We start from the raw sequence: 24,449 nt of genomic DNA on the forward strand, positions 1-24,449 counted from the left end.
TCCTGAAAGGTCTTTCCAACGACTTGTCGGTGGATGAGATCAAAAACGAACTTAAGGTGTTGCTTGGCTTTGCCCCATCCCAAGTAATACCAATGAAGAAAAAATCAAACGGGAATATTTCTCGCTTTGGTTTGACTTCACAATTTTATCTGATTCATTTCAACAGAAATGAAATCAACAATTTGAAACTTTTGGACAAAGTTCAGTTTTTGTTCCATGTACGGGTAAAGTGGGAGCATTTTAAGAAACATGGCGGTAATGGCCAGAATCTGACCCAGTGCCGGCGTTGCCAGGCATTCGGTCACGGTACTGATCATTGCGCCATGATTCCAAAATGCATGGTTTGCGGGGATTCTTCTCACGACAAGGACAATTGTCCCGTGAAAGAAGTCACCCAATTTAAATGTGCAAATTGTGGTGGAAATCACAAATCAAATTTCTGGGATTGCCCCATCAGAAAAAAGGTTTTGGATTCTCGTGCTAAGCATCAGCCGAAATCCAAACCGAAATTTTCTCAAAGTCAGGTTGTACCTGCATCTTTAAATCAAACGTTCGTGCTGTCTCACTCGAACAATGCTAGAAATACCCCTACCATGGAAAAGTTAGGTAACAACAATGGCATTTCTTATGCCAACGTCGTTTTGGGTTCGGGTTCATCCACGAATTTTAAATCCTCTACCAATTTTCAAATTGGGCAGGTACCTCAAATTTCATTTGAAAATTTTTCTGCTGGCAACGCTTTGGGCTCTTCTGATCTCGGCGATGTTACGTTTGAAAAAATGACTTTTTTGCAAAACTCACTGTTTGGTTTGATTCAAACAATGAGTAATGCTACATCCATGATGGAAGCTATCCAGATTGGATTAAAATTTGCGAATGATGTTGTTCTTATCCTGAAGTTTAATCATGGATCTAAGTAATTCCATCAATATTATGAATTTTAATGCTCGCTCTTTAAAAGCGAAAGAAAATGAATTTTTCAACTTTTTACGAGTTCATAACGTGCATGTTGCTGTTATAACCGAAACATTTTTAAAAACTGGCACTTATTTGAAAAGTGATCCAGATTATAAAGTTATAACCAATAACAGAATGAATCGAAATGGCGGTGGAGTTGCAATAGTTATCCACCGTAGTATGACTTATAGCACGTTACGTGACTTTAAGTTAAAAGTTATTGAAAGTTTGGGCATTGAACTTGAAACTTATTTTGGGAAAATTATGATTGCAGCTGCATATTTGCCATTCCAATGCACTGGGGAAAATAAAAATTATTTCAAAGGGGATTTGAATAAACTTACTCGGCATAGATCTCGATTTTTGATCATCGGTGATTTCAATGCCAAACACCAATCCTGGAATAATTCAAAAGTAAATTCCAATGGTAAAATTCTATTCAGAGATTGCACTTCTGGTCTTTATTCGGTTTTATACCCGAATGGGCCAACTTGCTTTTCTTCTGTTAGAAATCCATCAACAATTGATTTGGTTTTGACAAATCAAAGTCAGTATTGTGGTCCTTTAGTGACTCATGCTGATTTTGATTCTGATCATCTTCCAGTAACTTTTTCAATTTCTCATGAAGCAGTTATCAGACCCAATAGTTCTGTGTTTAATTACCACAAAGCTAATTGGGACAGGTATCAGCATCATATTGAGAATAATTTAAATCATGATTTTGTTTTAGAAACCAAAGCTGATATTGATTCAGCCTTGGAATCTTTAACTAATGCAATTTTGGATGCTAGGAATATTACTATTCCTAAAGTCCAAGTCAAATTTGATTCTCCCATTATTGATGACGATCTTCAGCTTCTGATTCGTCTGAAAAATGTTCGTCGAAGACAGTATCAACGTTCTCGTGATCCTGCACTGAAACGAATTCAAAAAGATTTGCAAAAGGTTATTGACCACAGGTTCACTCTCCTGCGAAATGAAAAGTTCGCAAGAGATGTCGAACAAATTAAACCTTATTCCAAACCTTTTTGGAAACTTTCAAAGGTTCTTAAGAAACCTCAAAAACCAATCCCTTCTTTAAAAGATGGTGATAATATTCTATTAACTAATGGGGAAAAAGCTCAAAAACTTGCTCAGCAGTTTGAGAGTGCTCATAATTTCAACTTAAATGTTTTGAGTCCTATTGAAGATCAAATTTCAATAGAATTTCAGAATATTGTTGAACAAGAATTTTCATCAGATGAAGTTTTTAATACGGATCTGAATGAAATAAAATCTATTATCAAAAAATTTAAAAATATGAAAGCCCCTGGTGAGGATGGCATTTTTTACATTTTAATTAAAAAATTACCTGAAGCAACTTTAAGTAGCTTGGTCAAAATTTGCAACAAATGTTTTGATTTGGCATATTTTCCCAGTAGTTGGAAAAATGCCAAAGTAGTTCCGATTTTAAAACCGGATAAAAATCCTGCTGAAGCCTCAAGCTATCGGCCCATTAGTTTGCTTTCATCTATTAGTAAATTATTCGAAAGAATAATTCTTAATAGAATGATGACGCACATTAATGAAAATTCAATTTTCGCTGATGAGCAGTTTGGATTTCGCCTTGAGCATTCAACTACTCATCAGTTGTTGAGAGTTTCAAATTTAATTCGAAGCAACAAATCTGAGGGCTATTCTACTGGCGCTGCTCTTCTAGACATAGAAAAAGCATTTGACAGTGTTTGGCATAAAGGTTTGATTGCGAAATTGAAAAGGTTTAATTTTCCGATTTACATCGTGAAAATTATTCAAAATTATTTGACGGATCGTACTCTGCAGGTATGTTATCAGAACAGCAAATCTGATCAACTACCTGTACGTGCCGGCGTCCCTCAAGGAAGCATTTTGGGTCCAATTTTATACAATATTTTTACTTCTGACTTGCCTGATTTGCCCCCAGGATGTCAGAAATCACTTTTTGCTGATGATACAAGCATCTCCGCCAAAGGTAGAAGCCTTCGTGTCATCACAAGAAGATTACAAAAAAGCTTGGATATTTTCAATTCTTATTTGAAAGAATGGAAAATTACTCCAAATGCTGCAAAAACTCAACTTATTATTTTCCCTCACAAACCAAGGGCTGATTTTCTTAAACCAAAAAGTCATCACATTATAAAGATGAATGAGGTAAATTTAAAGTGGGGGGATCAAGTGAAATACCTTGGACTTGCTTTTGACAAAAACCTTACTTACAAGGATCACATTGAAAGTATCCAGGTTAAGTGTAACAAATATATTAAATGTTTGTATCCACTTATAAACAGGAATTCTAGACTTTGTCTCAAGAATAAACTGTTAATTTATAAACAAATTTTCAGACCTGCCATGCTTTATGCTGTGCCGATCTGGACAAGCTGTTGCTTAACCAGGAAGAAAAAACTTCAGAGGATTCAGAACAAAATTCTGAAAATGATTCTGAAACTTCCTCCCTGGTTCAGCACCAGTGAACTTCATCAATTAGCCGAAGTTGACACTTTGGATGTTATGTCCAATAAGATAATTGATGCATTTCGACAAAAATCATTGCAGTCTTCAGCTGCATTGATCCGCTCTTTATATACACTGAAATAAAAATCATGATTGTCGCTATAAGTTTTGCATATAGATTTTTGCAGAATGCCTTTGCACATAAACGGCGTGTGGCCCGCATATAAACTGTATAAGCCCAGCATATACATGGATACGAATTTGAACTATGTTAACGCATATAAAATGTATGTGCATTGTTCATGAACGGTATATGCAATGCTCACAGATTTGAATATGCTTTCACTTAAAATATATATCAGTAAAGTTAATAATTTTTATGATATTTTTCATTTTATTTTCAATAGTATTGCATTTTATTTTTATTTGGTATTACTTATGATATTTTTCTGTTTAAATTTTCTTTCAATTTTTATTATATTTTTTTATGCTGCTTATTTAGGTATTTTTATTTAAGCGATTGTGCACGTGTTTTTTTTTTTTAAATTACATTCTAAATAAAATACTTTTACAAGCAATCGCAGCCGATGGTGGGAATCTCTTTTGGCATGGCATTGGCAAGTGACCAGACTTTGACAGCATCGTTGCGTCGTGCTGACTCGCTTTGCTTCAGGGTGTACTCGTTGGTTAGGGCCGCCGAATCGTGGGTACAGTAGAGCCAATCCTCCGGTGAGGAGTTTCAGGGGAGTGAGTCCGTGTGTTCGTTTGTTTTAATGAGTGCCGCCTGACGCCGGTTTCTCGGTCCCGGCAACCACTTGATCAGACTTCAAACCCCTCCGAATCGGTCCCACTCCTCTCCGAACGAATCCTGGACGTTTCCGGCCCGCAACTGACAAAGATTCCGCTCACTTGGCGCCAGCTGAAATTACAGAAGGTCCGGGTTCAAAAATCCTCGCGTGTCGAAGCCGTTGGCATGTAATTAAGCACCTCAACCAAAACAAACCGTTAAGACTGCACAGCGAAAGTACCCCACCTTACTCACTCCTCACTAATTCCTCCTTATATCCCCACCTTCCCTAATCTTCCCCTCATTCCTCTATTCTCTATTACCGCCCTTGCTAACGTCTGCAGCCAATCAAACACACACTCCCCCCCCACCCCCCCGCCCACACCCCGTCACCCCTACCCCCACCCCCCCCCCCACCCCTCCGCCCCACCCCCACTCACCTGACCATGACTCCCCAGCATACCCTCTCCCCCACCTACCACACCCCCACCCTCCGGCACCACCGCCCCGTCCTTCACAATCCTGCGCCTCGCCACCCAACTTGGAAACCTGGTTACCGCACTGATGCCGACTTCTCCAACGACGCCGTGCACCATTCACAATTTCAAGCTCTGCACCAGTTTTTTTACACTCCACCAGACAATTCGAAAATAACAGAACAGCTGCCAATTATGCAGTTTTTAAAAATTCGCCATCTGTTTTGGCTCTCCGCATTTATGCACACCTTCGATCACACTACCCTCAATGATATAGGAACCATTGCAAATAAGATTGAAAGTGTCACCATCATAACAGCAAAAATCTATGATATCTCGCACATACAGTTTATATGCAATGCTCACAAAGTTTATTGGTGAGCATGACGATGTTTAACAAGCAGAATGCAAGCATGGTTATAGGCAACACGCATATAAAATGTATTGAGATTTTGTTTAATAAACATATGTTGCCAAATGAGGTTCATGAAGCTGTGATATGGATTTTAAAAGGCAAATTTAAAGTTCGTTTATATGCAGTTTGCTTATAATCTCAAGCATGATTTTAGTTTCCGTGTAGTTTATAAGTTAGTTTTAAGGTATCCCTTTTCCCTTTTGTACATGTAGGACCTCCTACATTTGAAATCACTGAATAGCGAAAGCTACAATATTTCATGAATAAATGAAAGTTGCTAGTATTTAAAATTGAGGTGAAAAGTCATCGATTGTGATTGGACACTCAATAATATTTTAACTGAATGAATGTACATGGAAGAGAAAATCAAAATAAATATAAATTAAAAAAAAAAAAAAAAACAGTCGATAGCTTATCCTTAGATGAAATTCAGGCGGCTCTTAAAGCTCTTGACAGTGCAAAAAGTACCGGACCAGATGGAATATCTCCAAAATTTGCGAAAAATGTAGCCTCTGAACTGGCTTCTCCGCTTTATTGGCTATTTAATCTATAATTGAAATCAGGAATATTCCCAAGTGCTTGGAAGAAATCCTATTTAGTTCCAATTGGGTCCTAAAATGAAGCTTAGATTGCTGATATTATTGTTTACAGCGATAAAGCTTATTTTTCTGAGTACAATGACCCTTTGTACGACCACAAAGAGTTTAAAATGGATTTTTTAATCAATTTTGAAAAATTAACCTCGCGGTCCTTCTTGACAGAAAAGCTCCTACTTGACAGCTCGTTCCAAGGGGACCAGAGTTGATCCATCGATAAAATGTTGTCTTGTAAATTTTTTTTTTTTTTTGCAATAAAATGAAAAAAGTGATCATAAATGGTTTTTAATCGTGTTTTTACCGTTGTACATAAAAATTTACATAGGGCTTTAGTACCCAATTTTCAAATCCGGTAAAAAATCTGACGTGAAAAACTACCGTGGAATTGCTCTTATTTCATGTACATATTCCCAAGCTCTTTGAGGCAATAGTTAACAACATAATGTTTGCTCAATTAAAAGACTACATAACACAAAATTTTTTTCAAAGGGCGCTCAACAGCAACTAATCTTCTCTCGTTCGTAAACTACACATTGAATGAAATGGATAACAAAAACTCTGTACAGACACTCTACTGACTTTAGCAAAGCCTTCGACAGAGTGGACATTCCTATGCTTCTTTTCAAATTGGATAAAATCGGAATTGGTTTTAATCTACTTTCATGGCTTAAATCTTACTTAACAAAACGCACGCAATGTGTTAAATTTAATGGCCTCATATCTAGGCTCATCAATGTTACTTCCGGGGTACCTCAAGGCTCTCATTTAGGCCCATTACTTTTTATTCTTTACGTAAATGATGTATCCTTTATATTTAAGCATATCAACGTTTCGATTTACGCAGATGACATGAAATTGTTTATGAAAATTAAAGACGAAACTGACGCTTCAAGATTCCAGAACGAAATCAACATATTTTTTGAATGGTGCTGTCGTAGCCTTTTACAACTTAACATTAAAAAGTGTACATCGATCTTGTTCAGCAGAAAAATAAATAAGCCAAATATAAACGTAAAACTAGACAACCAGATAGTTGAAACCTGTTCAAATGTTAGAGATTTAGGAGTCATACTTGATTCTAAAATGACTTTCATCGAACATTACAACACGATGGTATTCAAAGCAACTAATATGCTCAACTTCATAAAACGATTCAGTTATAACTTTAAGGACCCCTATACATTGAAAACATTGTTCATAGCTTATGTTCGCTCTATTCTTGAATATTGTAGCGTCGTGTGGAGTCCACACATCAAAACACACGAAACCCGTATTGAATCAGTGCAAAAACAATTTTTACTATTTGCTCTTCGTAAACTAGGGTGGACAGTGTTTCCCCTTCCTTCGTATATTGCACGCTGTATGTTAATAAGCTTAGAAACACTTGTAAAGCGTCGTGAATTCGCTTCTCTCTCGTTCGTAAATGATCTTATTGCAAACCGAATTAATTCTCCAGAGTTGTTACAAACATTAAATTTCTAGAACCCACACGCGTATTGAGAGCACGTGAGCCATTCGCATTGCATTTTCACAGAACTGACTACGCTAAACACGGGCCCATGAATAGAATGATGGAAACTTATAACAAATATAATAACATAATCGATTTCACAATGACAAAATCCACCATGAAAAAATAGTTTTACAATCAAAGATAGATGTTCCCCCTTGTAATTAGAAACTAAGCAACGATCATGTAGTCTACGTATGTTTGACGAATAAATAAATAAATTATAAAAATTAAAATAGTGTTTTTTTTTTGCAAATCAAGTTTTAGTGACAAGAAGTGAAATTAAAAATCACATTTTTTTTACCTTGTATGCATTTTTTTCGGTGTAGTCCATATCCATACCTACAACTTTGCCGAAGACACCAAATTGATCAAAAAATTCCTTCAAAAGATACAGATTTTTGAATTTTCACATATCATTTTTGTATGGACAGCTGCCAAATTTGTATGGAAAATTATATGGACAAAATAATGATGCAAAATGGCTTCTTTGGGCATACCGAAGGCACCAAAAAAGTTTCAGCCCGATAAAAAAATATAAAAAAATCGAATGACCGAAATCTTAGAGAATTGCTCCTTGGCATTCTCGATTGCGAGATTCCTACTAGAAACTAGGTGTTCGAAGGCTTTATTGTTGAGGCAATTGCAAACCTCTTTTTATACCTTAGCTTCCCATCCACCCCGGGATTCGAACTGACGACCTTTGGATTGTTAGTCCAACTGCCTACCAGCGACTGCACCGAGACAGGACGTAGGGAGACGACTTCTACACCTGGACTGAGCTAACGACCTAACCTTTTTAGGTTAGTCCGGGGCCAACATTTACTTCCCGTCCGACGGAAGCGTGATCAGAAAAATCTCGTCTCGATAAATGCCACCGGGACCTTCTGGGATCGAACCCAGGCCGACTGGGTGAGAGACAATCACGCTTACCCCTACATCACGGTTCCCGGCAATATCACAAATATAAGCTTAATTTTAGGACCCAATTTCCCCGAACAAAATCGACGACCGCATCGAACTGTGCTAAGTCCATGTAAACAGTGCACTCCTTTCTAACCACCAAATCGTGTCGGCGTAAAACCTAATTCGCTCCAGATGACCGTACTGACAAAAAGTAAAAATCGTACAAACTATAGTCTGAATAGGGGCAAATGACAATTCTGTAAGACAGAATACGATCAAGATTAAAAGACTTCATATAGGAACCTTTCGATTCGATTTAACAGTTCGTGTAATTCGATTATGGATTTTGGTAAAACCCTTGATTGTTCTAAACTATTATACTACATACCCGGAGTTCTTTTCTAGAGTTTTTTTTAATAGGTCCTATAAACATATGAAAGACAATAGAGCTTTATGACGTTTCGCGTACACACACTAGCGCACCATTTGATTTTGCTGGCCGGACAAAATTTAACCTCACTTTGTTTCGTGTATGTATAGGCAATACATGCGCACGTTAATAACTCTATAGTTTATTGGACCTTTTAAAAAAACTCTGGTTTTGTTATGCACTCCAAACCAAAACCCCAAATTAACACTTTTCAAATTATTGAGCCATTTGGAGGAATTTTCGGATTATACACACAATTTACTCACAAATATTTACCCAGAAAGATTTATTCAGATGTTTCAGGTATATTTCAAACTGCCAACCATCCCGTGGTAATATGGGAAATTAAAAGTGAGTGCACTTCCATGGCGTTGTCAGTTTAATCCAGCTGTAATGACAGAGGGAGTATTTTGAGGTTATGCTCACAGGGATGTTTACAAGGCAGTGCGGGCTTACCTTCCGGAAGCCAATATCCTTGGCGTATTCTCGGAAGCACTGACGGCATATGTTGAGACCGTACTTGCGGATCATTCCATGATTGTTGGAGCAAGCCCGGCTGCGGATAAAATGAAAAATATGGCACAAATCAATGATACATCATGGATGCGTGGTGGCACTTAGTTGGCAAACAAATCTTTCAATTTGAAGCCAACTGAATAATATTTATGATAAAATACCGACACAATATGCTACAAACTTACCAGAACCGAGAACCCTGTCCATATTTGCGGGGATGCGAGTACCACAAATCAGCGAAACCCATGTTGAATTATTATTTCAACGCTTGAACAACCAACCCGCTTGAAAGCTTCAACGAAAAGAGAGACAATTTGACAGAACTTAAAAATATCGTGACTTTTCAGACGTGCCAACATAAAACAACTAAATGTCATTAGTGTTCAGAGATGCCAGTTGACTTTCGAAAAGTCTGTACGACCATTCGCGATCAAAAGCTCAAAAAATCCGACAGATGGCGCAAAGCATCGAAGAATGACGATTCAGATTTTCGCTGTTCGGTTACATAGGAATGCAAACTTAAAATTGAATTTACAGCTCATAGAACAACTTTTGAGAAAAAATTCAAGTAGTACGATTGTTAACTCTTTGCCCTCTATAAATTAACGCAATAAAAAATAATTTGAAAAAAAATAATTTTGAAAAAATAATATTGTTTTAAATTCGCGATCAAAAGCTCAAAAATTCCGACAGATGGCGCAAAGCATCGAAGAATGACGATTCAGATTTTCGCTGTTCGGTTACATAGGAACCCTGACTGAAAAGTCCGTCGGACGTCCGTCGTTTGTCGTCCGTGCAATTGTACGACGTCGCACGACAATGTCGTGCGACTTTCGCGCGAATGTCAAACGTTTTTGCACCAAAATGTCGTATTTGTCGTGCGATCGATCATCGAAATTGTTCGACATTGTCGTACGACATTCGACCGACGTCGCACGGTTTTGTTATTTAGGTTGTCGTGCCTTTGTCGTGTGCTGTTTTTTCGTTTTTATTAGGTTAGGTTGCAGTAAAAATATTTTTTTTTTATTTTTAAATTATTTTTAGATGTATTGTATATTTTCTGTAAATTAAACTTTTTCACTAAATTTCATATACATTCATTAATTTTAGATGTTGTGTATCGCGATCTTTAAGTGGTTTTTTGGCGTTGTCTTCCAGTTGGCCTTTCAGCTCATCTCGTCACTTCGGCATCTTGGCCGGACTTTGTCAGCCATCTTTTCGAGTTTGCTTCCGTTTCTTTCCCACGGATTGATGGCCACCGGAGTACGGGACAACATCAGTTTACCGGAAGTGTTCGGTGCAGGTGTTTTTGCGATCGTTACAGCTTCCGTTCCGTGGGACAAAACGGAGACGCTGGGTTGTCAGCAGGATCTGATTGGAATATTTTTGGTTACCTGAAAAAAGAAAAGGTCATTCGGCTGAATCATCCAAAACATAACTAAAGTTTTGTTAAAAAAAGAAATCTCATGACAGATATCGTACTCAAAAATTCTGCGAAAATTCATAAATTATGTAAATGTGGAATATTCAAAAACCTTTGAAGAACTGTAAATTTAATAACGTTAATTGTAAAATTTCACTTTCAATGTTAAAAAAATATAGCCAATTTAAACATGAAAATTTTTAGGAAAAAAGACAAAAAATACTTTGAGACAAAAAAAAAATCAAGCATTTAAAATTTCTGATAAAAATCAACATATGTATGGAGAATCTTGTTTTTTTTTTTTAATTAAAGTACATGTGTTCCTTGGGACACTTACGTCCTTGTAATGAAACAATAAATTTTAAAGCTTTTGAACAATTTTGAAATGTTTGAATGTTAGAATCGTTAAAATTTAAAATATCAGAATAATTTTATAATAAAAACAAATTCTTTGATATTTTTAAACATAGTTTATAAAATCAAGAATTTAAAGAATAATAAGTTTGAAAATGTAGGAGTTAAAGATTTGTAAAATCTAATTTTTATAATTTTATAATTTTATAATTTTATAATTTTATAATTTTATAATTTTATAATTTTATAATTTTATAATTTTATAATTTTATAATTTTATAATTTTATAATTTTATAATTTTATAATTTTATAATTTTATAATTTTATAATTTTATAATTTTATAATTTTATAATTTTATAATTTTATAATTTTATAATTTTATAATTTTATAATTTTATAATTTTATAATTTTATAATTTTATAATTTTATAATTTTATAATTTTATAATTTTATAATTTTATAATTTTATAATTTTATAATTTTATAATTTTATAATTTTATAATTTTATAATTTTATAATTTTATAATTTTATAATTTTATAATTTTATAATTTTATAATTTTATAATTTTATAATTTTATAATTTTATAATTTTATAATTTTATAATTTTATAATTTTATAATTTATTATAAAAACTATTGTTAAAAGATAACCAAGATAACTAAAGAAATAAACAGAATTGAATTGTATTGAAGAAATGTAATAATTATATTATTTTAACTATATTTTATTTTCAAGCGAAATCATACTTTATTTGTAAAATTGAAAAGTTTGAGAAATGAAAGAAAAAGAATTTTGTGGTTTAGAATTTTTGATAAGTCCCCCTCCACGCACATTTTCATCGTCCTCATTTATTTTTCAAATGGGAGGCACACCCCCTCCATAGAGAAAGGAATTCAATACTCTTGCCCCCTCTATCGTTTCAAAAACAACTCACCGTATAAAAACCTCCGGCGGATCAGAAACGCCGCCTCATCCATTACATGCCGTTTGATCCTCCTCCTCCTTGGGTATGGCACGCACCGCCACCTCCAGCGGAAAGTTAAACGCCAATCCGCTTCCTCGATCGCAGACCGGTTCCTTTCCCTCCCGTCTTCCGGCAAGGCCCGCTGGAGCAACGATGGGACCCGTTCTCCTCCTCCTCCACCATCACGAAGGCCGAAATCAGGAAATCTGGAATATATTGTTATGATAAAGCCGCTCGTCCACTCCGACCGAAACTTTCCGGTAAAAAAGGAACACAACTTACCAATCAACCGGCCAAAATCCACACGAAACCTTACTGCAACGTAAAACTGATTTGAATCGATTCAAAGTTTCTCTGATTTGATCAAGTCCAAACAAGTCCAACTGGAGAGAACTGTCAAACTGCGTCGACGAAAATCTTGACTTCAAATTGAAGGAAAATCGATGGAAAAACAATGTCGGTCATGTCAAGTGTTTGTCGTACGTTTGTCGTCCTTTCGACCAATCGATATCGAAACGGTAAAATCAAAACCGCGCGACAGCTCGTACGACGTGCGACATTTTTCAAACAGGGAATGCAAACTTAAAATTGAATTTACAGCTCATAGAACAACTTTTGAGAAAAAAATTCAAGTAGTACGATTGTTAACTCTTTGCCCTTTATAAATTAACGCAATAAAAAAAATTGAAAAAAAAATAATTTTGAAAAAATAATATTGTTTAAAATGATAGAGCATCAAAAGTTAACAAAGTATCAGCTCGAATTTTTGCTCAAAAGTTGTTTTGAACGCTGGAATTTAACAAAACAGAATTCGCATACATAACCTCAAAGGGCGGAAATTTCAATCGACATTCTTCGTTCTGTTCTGCTACTCAACACTAGGTGTCGCATGTCGTTTGGCTCTTGAACGGCAATGATAGAGCATCAAAAGTTAACAAAGTATCAGCTCAAATTTTTGCTCAAAAGTTGTTTTGAACGCTGGAATTTAACAAAACAGAATTCGCATACATAACCTCAAAGGGCGGAAATTTCAATCGACATTCTTCGCTCTGTTCTGCTACTCAACACTAGGTGTCGCATGTCGTTTGGCTCTTGAACGGCAATAGGCCCCCAAAACCAAAGCTACCCAGTCAAATCAATCCGAATTCTGAAACGGAATCTAATTAGAATCGTATACAAATTCCGTTTCAAACGCAACAACCGGTTCCGTGTTCGAACCGGTTGTTGCGTTTGAAACGGAATTTGTATACGATTCTAATTAGATTCCGTTTCAGAATTCGGATTGATTTGACTGGGTAAAAACTCGATTCGCCACCTACATTCGAGTAGGAGAACTTTGGTGCAAGGTTACGTTTACGTTATAGGCCCCCAAAATCAAAGCTAAAAACTCTATTCGCCACCTACATTCGAGTAGGAGAACTTTGGTGCAAGGTTACGTTTACGTTTTTGCGCGATAAGTGCAAAGGGGAGTGAAAACTATTCTAAGATTTTTTGAAAGAAAATTGATCTTTTGGAATAAAATAAAGTTAACAGGAGGTAAGAAATAAAAAGTTCTATCGACTGACTTTTTGATTTGTTTGCTAAGTTGCCTTTTTCATTGAAAATTCTGAGATCCGGTTTGAAAACGCGAGAATGAGGTTAGATTGCTAATTTTGATAATCAATCCAATTATCATTTTTCAAGCAGATCTTTGCTTTTATGGTAGAAGTGACTTTAAAAAATAATTGTCCACTTGAATAATCTACATTCTCAATTGATTAGTTATGTTTTGGTTGATTAAAACATTCCCTTATTTTAAATCAGATAATGAACAGGTTAAATCGACCATCACAAAAATATTTTTGTTTATATCAATTAAGCTATTTATTTCTTACCTGAAAATGGTATAATTTGCTTTTAATGTCGATTTTATGATGATATAAAACAATTTCAAATTTCAAACCAATTTACTCGCTGTAGGCATAGAATAGAAGTGTAACTTGGAGTGAAAACAAGATGGCGACGTGTTTCAAAAGGCCCCCACGATTTTTTTCACTTCTCACTGTTCTGACTTCACAGTGTACCTTGAAGTGGTATAACTGGTGGTATAATTCACTGTAAACAAACGATTACAGTAGAGCTCCGCTAATTCGGCAATTTCGAAAAAAAACTAAATTTTATAATCATATTTTCCAGTTTAAAACTATAAGTACCGCCAACTGTGGTGAATTGGGACTACGGTCTGAATAGGGACAGCAACTTTAAAAACAGTTTAAGAACGAAACACGGATTTCGAAGATTAGTAATAAATTGGCAATATTTATTCGAGCAGTTGTTTGGGTGGGTAGCACTAGCGTGCCCAGATCCTCAAGGAAGGTGGGGCAACAATATGAGCGTTTTGAAAATTTCGTCGTTTATGGACTTGTATAACATTATTTTTTTTAAATTCTTAGCATTTTCCAAAATAAAAGGATGAGAGCTTCGAAACAACTTGTTGAGTTTTTATATTATTGTGATATTTCATTGTGTTATTGTTATAAGGCCGTTGCAAATATTTGATGAAGTTTATGTCCCTCGACTCTGACCAAAGTCGAGGGGGGGGGGGGGGGGGGGGGCAAAAAAATAAAAAAGTATAAAAATTGAAATTACGAGCCATGGTTTCAACATTTTGATGGAAAAAAAAAAATTTTGCGAAAAATAAAATTTTTGCGGTGCTGTACATTGCAATTTCATAAAAATTCAAAACATTTTCAAACATGCCCAAACATGCTAAATATGATTATCAATGCAGAAAAATGCATTTTAGATTGTTTTCAGTTGATTAGACTTCTATTTTCATGGAAATTTTGAAGTTTACAGGAAAAATATTTTTTTTGCCCCCTGATTTTTCAGACCAATTTTGAAGGGGGGGGGGGGCGACATAAACTTTGTAAAATATTTGCAACGGCCTAACTATACATTGATATATCTTTTAATTCATAACATTGATTATTCATTTTTTATCATATATAATTATATTTCAAACGCCTAACCTCCCCCAAAAAAAACTAACCCCTCTCAAAAAATATCCCAGGGCCTTCATATATTTTATGGACTGGATGAGGGAGTCGTGGATCGCCTGGCCCAAGTCACATGAATGTCATTATCTATTTAATCATATCATAACAAATGGTTGGATATAGAATGATAATCTTCTAAGGTCCTTAAGATATAAGTCGGTTACTAACCGAACCGTCTCAGTTGAAACATACTGTGGTCATGGCCAAGTCCTGCCAAGACGGGGGTACTAATACATACATACATACATACATACCCCCTTGGCAATTTAAGAACAAATTTCTGAGGATGGTGGGGCAACTGCCCGATGTTGCCCCACCCTGTGCACGCTAGTGGTGGGTAGATTTATTTGCTTGGTTCTCAGATGTTCAATTTTCTTGCCTTTACCAACTCCTTGGACTTTCGCTTCTTCTTCGTTGTGTTGGCTAAAACAAAATTAGAATAACTAAATTTCAAGCCTAATTAAAAAAAAAACGTTACTCAATCCACCTTGAGGTGGCTGATGCCTTCCTTACATTAATGCAGTTTTATTTTCTACTAAATAGCATCGCAAATACAAATTCAATTAAAACATCATCTAATCATAACTTCTCTAAACATTGTCAGAACTTTTGAAGTACTTTTCTAAACTTCATAATATTTACTAGGGCCTGATGGGAACCCAAGACGGATCGAACCGGAGATAATTGAGTGCAGTTTTTTGGTGCACGGACTTACAGACATACACACGCACCAACATTTGTTCAGAATTTGATTCTGAGTCGTTAGGTATACGTGAAGGTGGATCTACGAGGTTGAATTAATAAGTTCACTTTTTGAGTGATTTTATAGCCTTTCCTCAATAAGATGAGGAAGGCAAAAATAAACAAAACGGGTCACAAAATGCGTTTAACATTATAGTTATGCTACTGTCACAAAATTGCAAGCATCAATGCATAAATAATTTTTTAGATCTGTGTACCCAAAAGTTTAAAATTTGTTCAAAGATTAAAAGCCTATATTTGAAATAAAATAATAAAAAGAAAAAACGCGATGCAGATAGTTTACAAATTACAAGTTTGTTCAATGAAAATCTGAATCTGAATCTGAAAAAAAACATTGCTTAAACTGCTGTCCCAATTCGCCCCATGTGTCCCGATTCGCCCCAGATGACGGTACCGCTGCTTCAACCGTTTACAATACTCTTTGCCACAAATAAATAAATATTGTCTTATCCGTAATCACAACCAATTCGATCCATGCAGTTTCAAATGAATGTAAGTAGTTTTTTATTACAAAACAATGTTCATTATTTTAAAAAAGGACACTACATAATAATGCTCCTTTTATTTTGCTTTTGATTAATTTTGGTTCGTTGTCTTTTTCGCTGAACATTGCTATAAAAACCATTGAAAGTTTTTTTAAACTTTTTAAAAGTTCAACCTTTCCAAATTAACGAGGTTTGACTGTAGCCCAAGCTTGCATAATTATACCAGATTTTATCATGGCGAAGCTGGATTGTTGGTACAAGATGACGGCAAATCGGTGGCTACGACAAATCGTTGCAAACTTTTTAAATAATGTTATAAACATTGCTTTTTCTAATTTTTAATTTTAAAGGTATTCAGTGATATGTGATCGCTACGTTATGCATTATTACGGTAAACTTATCCTTTCGACTTGCACGACGCGTCCTTAAATTGCTCAGGGAGGAAATGATCGGAGCAGATGAACAGGTTTTTCACCGTCCACAGCATTTTGGGATCGAAGAGTAGCGACCAAGCAACAAATTCCGAACTGTGGGAGACATTTTAAGCATTGAGCTATCCAAAATTAATTCGACATTGTTTTTCCTAAACTTACACTAGTTCAATTGTTTTGCAATCATAAGTTTACAAAAAATGCAAGATTTGAAGAAAACAAAAAATTAAGCGAAAATAGTAGTTTATGCAACAAGTTGCAAAAAGAGGATTTTTTCAGCACGAGTCGTACATTTATCCAACGAAGTTCACCGAGTTGGATAAATACGACGAGTGCTGAAAAAATTAAGTTTTGCAACGAGTTCCATACAACATTTTTTGCAATTCCGAAAAACCCATTGAGTGCAATTTCAAGTCAAATTTTCAAGTATTTTGTCGATAAATCGTTTAAATCAAAAAAATTATGAAAAGTGTTACTTTTCGAAACAAGTGCTGAAAAGTTAAACTTTTCAGCACCCATTTCAGTGCTGAAAAGTAGAACTTTTCAGCATTTATTTTGTAAATTGTTGCTATTCGATTCTGTTATTTTTGGTACAGAAAAGTAGGCTATTTCGTCGTTCAAAAATGACAGGAAAAGTAAGTTGTTTCGCGACGGAATTGCAAAAAAAAACTTTTTGCAATAATAAATATCGAAAATTCCAAAGATCTTTAAATCTTTAACCAGGTCCCAGTACCGAAAAGAACAGAACAAAAATAATTTTAAGAAAAAATGCAGATTCGCCAATATGAATAGAACTGTTATTGAATTAGCAAATCTGAATTCGCGAATTGGAACAACTGACAGCTGTCAAAAGCTTAAAACCACGTGTGTGTGTGTGTGTGTGTGTGTGTGTGTGTGTGTGTGTGTGTGTGTGTGGTCCAATCCAATACCCGCTAACCGGTAGCGAAATTATGGGAAAGTATAATTTGTATCAGACTTTGTATATGCCGAATGCTGATACAACTTATCTCAGTCCTGGGTATTAGGTGGTGATAGCCCTCGCGCTGCTTCCAACGATCCATTTCAGAATGGCAGAGATCCTAGCGGCCCAATTCCGAGGTCGTTGGGCATTGTCCGGCCCCGCCTTAACATAGAAGCAAGCACCAGACGGATCCTTGATCTATCTTAAGACTCCCAATCCTTTCTGGCAAATCAGGGATCAGAGCGTATTTAATATGAGAAGAATACAACATGTTTTATAACCTTCAGATGGCCGACTGGTTAGAGTCCCAGACCATCAATCCAGAGGTGTGAGTTCGAATCCCACCTGATTCAGTTTCGTTTTTGTTCAATTCCTGATTCCAAATTTCAAAGGTACCGACCGGGATTTGATCCCTGAACCTTCTGCTTATGAGGCAGAAGCCGTAACCATTAAGCCACGGAGCCGGTTCTGTCAAAAGCTTAAAACCACGTGCTCGAAAATTATCGAACAATAGAGGAGAAAAGCAAATCGCGACAAAATTTTGAGGCTAGGAATTTTGACAGGTATGATTTTCATAAAGTATTCGCCTCCTTTTCTCTCCCACAGAAAACTGGGGACAATGTAGCTGTCAAACTAGGCCAAACTGTTAAAGTCACTCACAAAATGAACTTTGAGTGATTTGAGTGATTTCTGACGTCACGATTTTCTCCTCAATAGAAATGAAGAGATTCGTTTTTTTAAGAATAAAATTTGATTTTCAATTGCAATGATGTCAGTTCTTTGGCAATGCGATGCAAAAATGGTGGTAAAACAAATCATATAACAAATCAACATATATGTTGATTAAAAATAATTTTCAAAACGAAGTTTAAAAGCGCTGTGAATGTTAAGAACCATAGAAAAATATAGCAGCAGACTTTCCATACTGCCCCTTTGTCTGCGTGTTTCACTCCCGGTTTGTTGATGCTAAGAATAAAACAAATTTTAATTAAATTCTTCCGAATAAAAATCAATAATGGTGTTGTTGCCACCTTTAGCAACACTTTCTTGAAATTATGCCAGAGTAGTGGTATAATAAAGTATACCATCGCCGATACGCGGCGCTACTTGTTCTTGAGAAAAAAGTGATACAACTTGTTTTTGACAGTTGGACTTCTATTCTATGCTGTAGGTTATAATGAAAACATCACCCCAAGTTTGAGCGCCCTCTAGTGGGGGGTAATTTTGACGTTTGATTGCCTATATATCTACGCTTACTGGGGGAACTCAATTTTTAAGTTCGTTCAATCAAAATGAAGTTCGGTTCATCGATCTCAATTTTGAGATGAGTTTGTTTTGATTTTATTTAGCAAATTTGAGATCACTTAACCGAACTTCTTTTTGCTCGATGACTTTGATGGATCTTGAAAGTGTCAGTTTTGGACTTAGCGTTTTACAGAGTGGACGTTTTGCGGTAAGTTTCGTAGCAATATTTTGACAATATCATCATGTTTTCTGTTAAAATTTCTCAGCCACGGGGCAAAGGAGAGGACGTGAGAGGATGCCGAGACCGGTCACCGAACGGGAACGCCGGAGAACCGTTTTATGGACTGCGAGGAGGTTCTTGCAATCGCGCCGGAATATCCAGGTCGGCGGGTCGAGTTAACATGGTTAACGGCGATCCGATGATGGGAGGTGTCCCCGGAGTACGGTTCCCGTTGGTTGGTTCCAGTTTGTTCGCGCAAAACTTGTAATTCCTGTACCGGGAGGTGCGCTTCGAGATTTATTGGGCAGATGAGAAGGAGGAGGTGGTGAGGGACGAAGGGCTGGAATAGATGCTGGATCCGGAAGTTAAACGGGTTTCGTCCCGTCGAGAGGACGTCCTTGGCCGAAGAGAATCGCTCCACGTTCGGAGGCAGGGAAAGTGGCATTTGGGCAATGTCCGGCAGCTTTCCAGATCAAACTCCGGAATCCAACGGGTCGACTTTTCCTTTGCGATTCTCATCGGAAGATCCAGTGCTAGCAAGAACGTTTCGTGGGCATCTTTAGCCTTGGCCAACAACAGTTGAACGTATTATTCTGCGCCAAACGGTTCTCGTAAAAGTTCTTCCGCGCCATCCGCTGAACCGCCGGCTTCAGCTTCCGGAACGTGATCTGCTTCTTCCGGTTGTGGAACATGGCGCAGATGGTGTCAATGCACTTGAACAGCTCGTCCAGATAGCGGTACTTGTACAACAGCTGCAGCGCCGGACGGCCCGAATCCGCCAGCATTTGGAACCGCTGGTAGGCTGGGACCTTGGTCGGGCTGGTCGTCACCGGGGTAACTTTCGAGGGCGGCTTGATGGGGCTCATCAACGTGGCCAGGCGCTTCGGCGTGACGCCATCCCCGGGCTCGGCGGAACCGGCTTCTTCCTGGTCTCCAGCCGTACATTCTCCATCTCCAGTCTTCAGCCAATTCTGCGCTCCGGCTAAGCTTCGCTTTGATCTGGTCCATGGACATTTCGCTCACGCTGGGGCCGGCCACCGGAGCCGGAACCGGCGCAACCTTCGTCGGTGTTTTCATTCCTCGGTCCACATTCCCGGCACTATTAGCTGCGCCGAATTCAATCTTGGCCGACGCCGCCTTGGCCGAACTGGCCTGAAGACGCTTCTTGGGCAAGAGCATCCCCATCTTCAAGAACTTGACCAGCTTGGGCTGCTCCAGCATCTCCCGGGTCTTCTCGTCCACCTTCACCGCTCCAATACGTTTGATGGATCGCGTATCCCGCGTAACCCGTGCAGCAAGAGTTGGAGTCGATAAAGGAGGACCGAACAATTAGCGGGTTCGGCAGCACCAGCAGAGTAGCAAGCAATGTATGTATGAGGCCTTCAGATGATTCTTTGAAGTTAATTTCTTGTATCTTTACAGAAATTGAATCATTTCTGAAAAAACGGAGCACTTTCCAGCGTCGTCGAAACTTCCGCCAGGTTGCAGCAGCACCAGCCAGAACCTGATTCGAAGGCCGCATCTGTTTGGGGTGAAGTCGGTGATAACAGCGGAGACATGTGTCCGGAGAAGGAGCATTACAAGATGGATCTTCGGTTGCAGGTTACGGTGTACGAAGCGAGTGAGTTAGGACTAGCAGTTGAACGGCTCGCTGAAGGCTTTCCAGCTGGTGGAGCCATGCGCGTTTGGTGGCGGAAAAACCGTTCGTGTTTAACCTGAAGATCAACTCGGAGAACATGACAAAATGTTTACAGTCGGCGAAGTACATATATTCAGAGATTACGTTGTTTGCTGAACCTGAACGATAACACCTTCCTGTGCAAAGTCAGGCAGCAGCCGAAGGAGGCTCAATGATGTTCGGAGATTCGATACTCCGCATGCAGAATGGAAGCTAGTATCCGAGCTTACACTTGCCGAACTCCAGCTTAGTTGTTCCCAGCCACATTACCTCCTTGCTTAGGACGTCGTGCTCGGCACATGGACATCACAGTACAAGTGGACGAAAATCCCGTACCAGCTAGAGCGTGCCTTCGACCTTCTGGAAGCCAAACGTCGCTGCACCGTTAGCTAAGCTGTCGCTGAAGGCTACCTCTAGAACGAGCTTCGTGGCAATGGGCAGCTGTATTTATCCAACTGCAACACATTCCGTAATCGCGTTTACCCTTCGGACGATGTTTTTTTTTAAGTTTTTGAAGAGACTGGACAAAGCGTTTGGAGACACGAGCAGGATGGACGCATGAAAAAGGTTGAGAAGCAGCGGATTCTTTGGTTAAGAAGGAAAGTGCTTGGGGAATTGGTACGCCTCGAACAAGAACCGCTGCGGCTGCCGTCATACTTTCTCGCGGTAAAGGCCATTTCATTGAAAAGCGGACCAGCGTTCCATTTTGATAGTCTGCGACGGCTGTTACCAGTGTCGGAGAGCGAAATAACTAGGCGATTGGTTTCTAAGAAGTTCAAGTACAGAATATTTTATTCAAATGTCTTTACTAATTAAGTTAACTACGATCGGTCCAACTCCACAGCTTGCTAGATCCCAACAACCAGATCATGCGAATTTAGATCGATCTATTCGGGACCCCTTTCCAGTACAACCAAAGAAAATGTGAATTTTGTTAGTGGCACTAATTTTCCAATTTTTATTTAATTTTATTTGTAGGAAAAGTTTTAAGAAGATGTTCTGCAAATGTACGAGTATACGACAGTGGCGAGGTGCTCGACAGCAAAGGTTAGAGCAAGGTGGGCATGAGGCTTGCGCGATTCGGCAGGACTGCACGAGTTGGTCAAGTTGATTCACGAAGACACGCAGGACGGGTCGTTATACAGGACGAGTCTCGCAGTTCACCACGGCGAGTACGAATTGGCGCAGACGACGCGTGACCTGCTCGATATGGAACTCACAGCGACGGCTGGAGGTGTGCGTCCAGGTCAACTGCTCGTCGAAGATCGGCGGCGAATTCACTCGGTACTCGACGTCCGTGGCTCAAGATCGCTGCGCTCTGGTGGTGCTACTGCGGTACGATCCCTTCAAATTTTCCCAACTCGTCGACGGAATGGACTGCCCGGAGAACATTTTTGTCCAGCAAGTCCTCGAGCAGCTTAAAGAGCGTAGGGAGAAGGTAGCGAGCGTTCGAACCGTTAACCAAGCCGCCGGCTCCAAAGCAGATTCATGTAACTGGCTCGAAAATGTCCACTGCGCCGTTTGCGGAACCGCAGATACGGTTCGATCTCGACTGTCGACGCCGAAGAGGAGCTGATGGAAAGTGCATGCTCCCACGAGTTCCGCAACAATCTGAGCTTTGCCATTGAGGTGGCGCCCGGGTCAGGAATACCTTTAGAAGAACCTTGCCGGAGACAAACAAAGTACGCCTTCCCCGCCGAGGAATGATCTTCCACTCAACCTCTCCCAAAGCAACTCCAGCCCTAACGTTGAGTGGAAAAAAAACCCTGCTCGGCGCTGTCAAAGATTCCATCATGCAAGGCTTCTAGTGAGACACGCGCGAAGGACCACTCTGCGAAGAACCCATCCGGAACGTAATGTTCAAATCCCGTCGTCATCGCCCAGGAACCGCTCCATCGCGGAGATGCACTGAAATATAAATAATGATTGTCGCTATAAGTTTCGCATATAGATTTTTGCAGAATGCGTCTGCACATAAACGGCGTGTGGTCCGCATATAATCTGTATAAGCATATCATATACATAGATACGAATTAGAACTATGTTAACGCATATAAAATGTATGTGCATGGTACATGAACGGTATATGCAATGCTCACAGATTTGAATATGCTTCCACTTAAAACATATATCAGTAAAGTTAATAATGTTTATGATATTTTTCATTCGATTTTCAATAGTACTGCATTTTATTTTTATTTGGTATTCCTTCTTTTTTAATTTTCTTTAAATTTTTATTACCGTCATCAGGGGTGACATTGGGTCTGGGGGTGAGATTGGGTCATAAAAATTTCAGCATTTTTGTATGACCCAATCTCACCTCCCCATACCCAATGTCACCCTTGATGACGATATTTACAATATTTTTATGATGCTGCTAATTTAGGTATTTTTATTTAAACGAGTTTGCAGGTTTTTTTTATCCTTAAATTTACATTCTAAATAACATACTTTCACGACTTTCACAAGCAATCACGGTCGATGGCGGGAACCTCTTCTGGCATGGCGTTGGCAAGTGACCAGACTTTGGCAGCATCGCTTTGCTGTCAGGGTGCAATCGTTGAGTTGGACCGCCGAATCGCTCCTCCACCAGGTCCCCTCGTCATAACCCCTCTGCTCTCCCAACGCCCTCTGCCATCGCTAGAAGCAGCTACTTGTCCGGGTTGAGGAAGGTGCTAATGAGGGGGATCTTGTGGGTTATGAAGTAAAGCCAATCTCCGGTGGGAAGTTCCGGGAGAAGGTCGTGTTGTTTGTTGTTTTGAATGAGCGCGATAGAGGGTTGGGCGGAACAGGTTTGTGAAGAAGGTTTGCAGAACGGATCAACTTGCCAAAAGCTGAAATGACAGAAAGGTGAAAGGGGTTCAAAAATCTGCCTGGAACAGAGCACCTCAACCAAAACTCACCGTTGGCACTGCCCAGCAAAAGTCCGCTCAGGTCCGACAGCAGATCGTTGGTCGCCCGGTGTTGGCGCATGCTGTGACACACCGCACGTTGAGGGCAAGCCGGAAGCGTGTGAGTGGTTCGAAACGGAGGACGTCGATGACCTAAATAAACAATATCACAAATTAAATCTCTCAGGTCAAATCAAACTCCCCCAATCCTCACTCGCTCCGTCTACTGTCGCACCTGTTGTCCAGATAATCTCCGTACTCTCCACCTCCCCCGGAACTACCGAACCGCATTCCAACTGCCGCGACGAGAACATTCTGGATACTTGCAGATGTGGCCTTGCAAATTGGCAAGCCGGGTTACCGAAATGATGCCGTCAGATTAAACGAACGCCGAACTATTGACTCAGCTCCAGGACATGCTAACTACTTAACTACTATAGATTAAAATAAATCACTTTATTTTAGAGGAACTTTCGGAAACAGCACGCAAATGATTCTGTTTTCCAATTTTTCGCCATCTTGTTTGACCAAAAAATTTTATGCACACATTCGAGCACGTGTACATAAATGTTGTGAACATTGCATATAAGTTTTATGTGTAAAAGCATACTGCAAAAATCTATACTATCGTGAACATACAACTTATATGCGGTGCTCACAAAGGATATTTGCATGAACAACATTTTTTATCAAGCAGAAGTCAGATACGGTTATGTGAAATACGCACATAAAATGTATTAAGATTACTGTTTAAAATCGTATGTAGGCATATGATGTTTAAGAGGATGCAGTGATAAAAGTTATTACGCTTGTTTAAGAATCGTTTATGTGCAGCTTGCATATAAAATCAATCATGATTTTAGTTTCCGTGTGGTCAACCACCCGCCGAATCGCCTACTCTGCCTTTGTCATGGCCACACCCCGCCGC

General features: G+C 38.6%; 3 protein-coding genes and 1 long non-coding RNA gene across 7 annotated transcripts in view; all 4 read right to left on the reverse strand.

Annotated features, from left to right (window-relative positions):
- Positions 1-24,449, reverse strand: part of LOC120430545 (protein cramped) — a 129,977-nt gene that overhangs the window by 77,861 nt on the left and 27,667 nt on the right. The gene's annotated exons all lie outside the window — the stretch shown is intronic.
- Positions 8,816-9,410, reverse strand: LOC120431439 (40S ribosomal protein S29). Its single transcript, XM_039596558.1, has 3 exons — positions 9,248-9,410; positions 9,003-9,102; positions 8,816-8,934 (listed from the first exon to the last, which is right to left on the reverse strand). Exons 1-3 carry the CDS (start codon positions 9,307-9,309, stop codon positions 8,926-8,928), a joined length of 171 nt encoding a protein of 56 aa, XP_039452492.1. The 5' UTR covers positions 9,310-9,410; the 3' UTR covers positions 8,816-8,925.
- LOC120431436 (uncharacterized) lies at positions 9,918-12,919 on the reverse strand. Its single transcript, XR_005607883.2, has 3 exons — positions 12,093-12,919; positions 11,781-12,016; positions 9,918-10,456 (listed from the first exon to the last, which is right to left on the reverse strand). It is a non-coding gene; the product is annotated as an uncharacterized LOC120431436 (long non-coding RNA).
- Positions 21,609-24,443, reverse strand: LOC120431438 (uncharacterized). Of its 3 annotated transcripts, XR_008212699.1 has the most exons (4): positions 23,736-24,443; positions 23,534-23,674; positions 23,082-23,464; positions 21,609-22,538 (listed from the first exon to the last, which is right to left on the reverse strand). XR_008212699.1 is itself a non-coding variant. In XM_039596556.2 (3 exons), exons 1-3 carry the CDS (start codon positions 23,833-23,835, stop codon positions 23,328-23,330), a joined length of 357 nt encoding a protein of 118 aa, XP_039452490.2. In that variant the 5' UTR covers positions 23,836-24,443; the 3' UTR covers positions 21,609-23,327. The 3 variants fall into 3 exon arrangements, 2 of the variants coding, with proteins under 2 accessions (XP_039452490.2, XP_052567378.1); XM_039596556.2 differs by having other exon boundaries at positions 21,609-23,464; positions 23,757-24,443; XM_052711418.1 differs by having other exon boundaries at positions 21,609-23,464.

Source organism: Culex pipiens, chromosome 1 (assembly GCF_016801865.2).
Source record: "Culex pipiens pallens isolate TS chromosome 1, TS_CPP_V2, whole genome shotgun sequence".
NCBI classification, from domain to species: domain Eukaryota; kingdom Metazoa; phylum Arthropoda; class Insecta; order Diptera; family Culicidae; genus Culex; species Culex pipiens.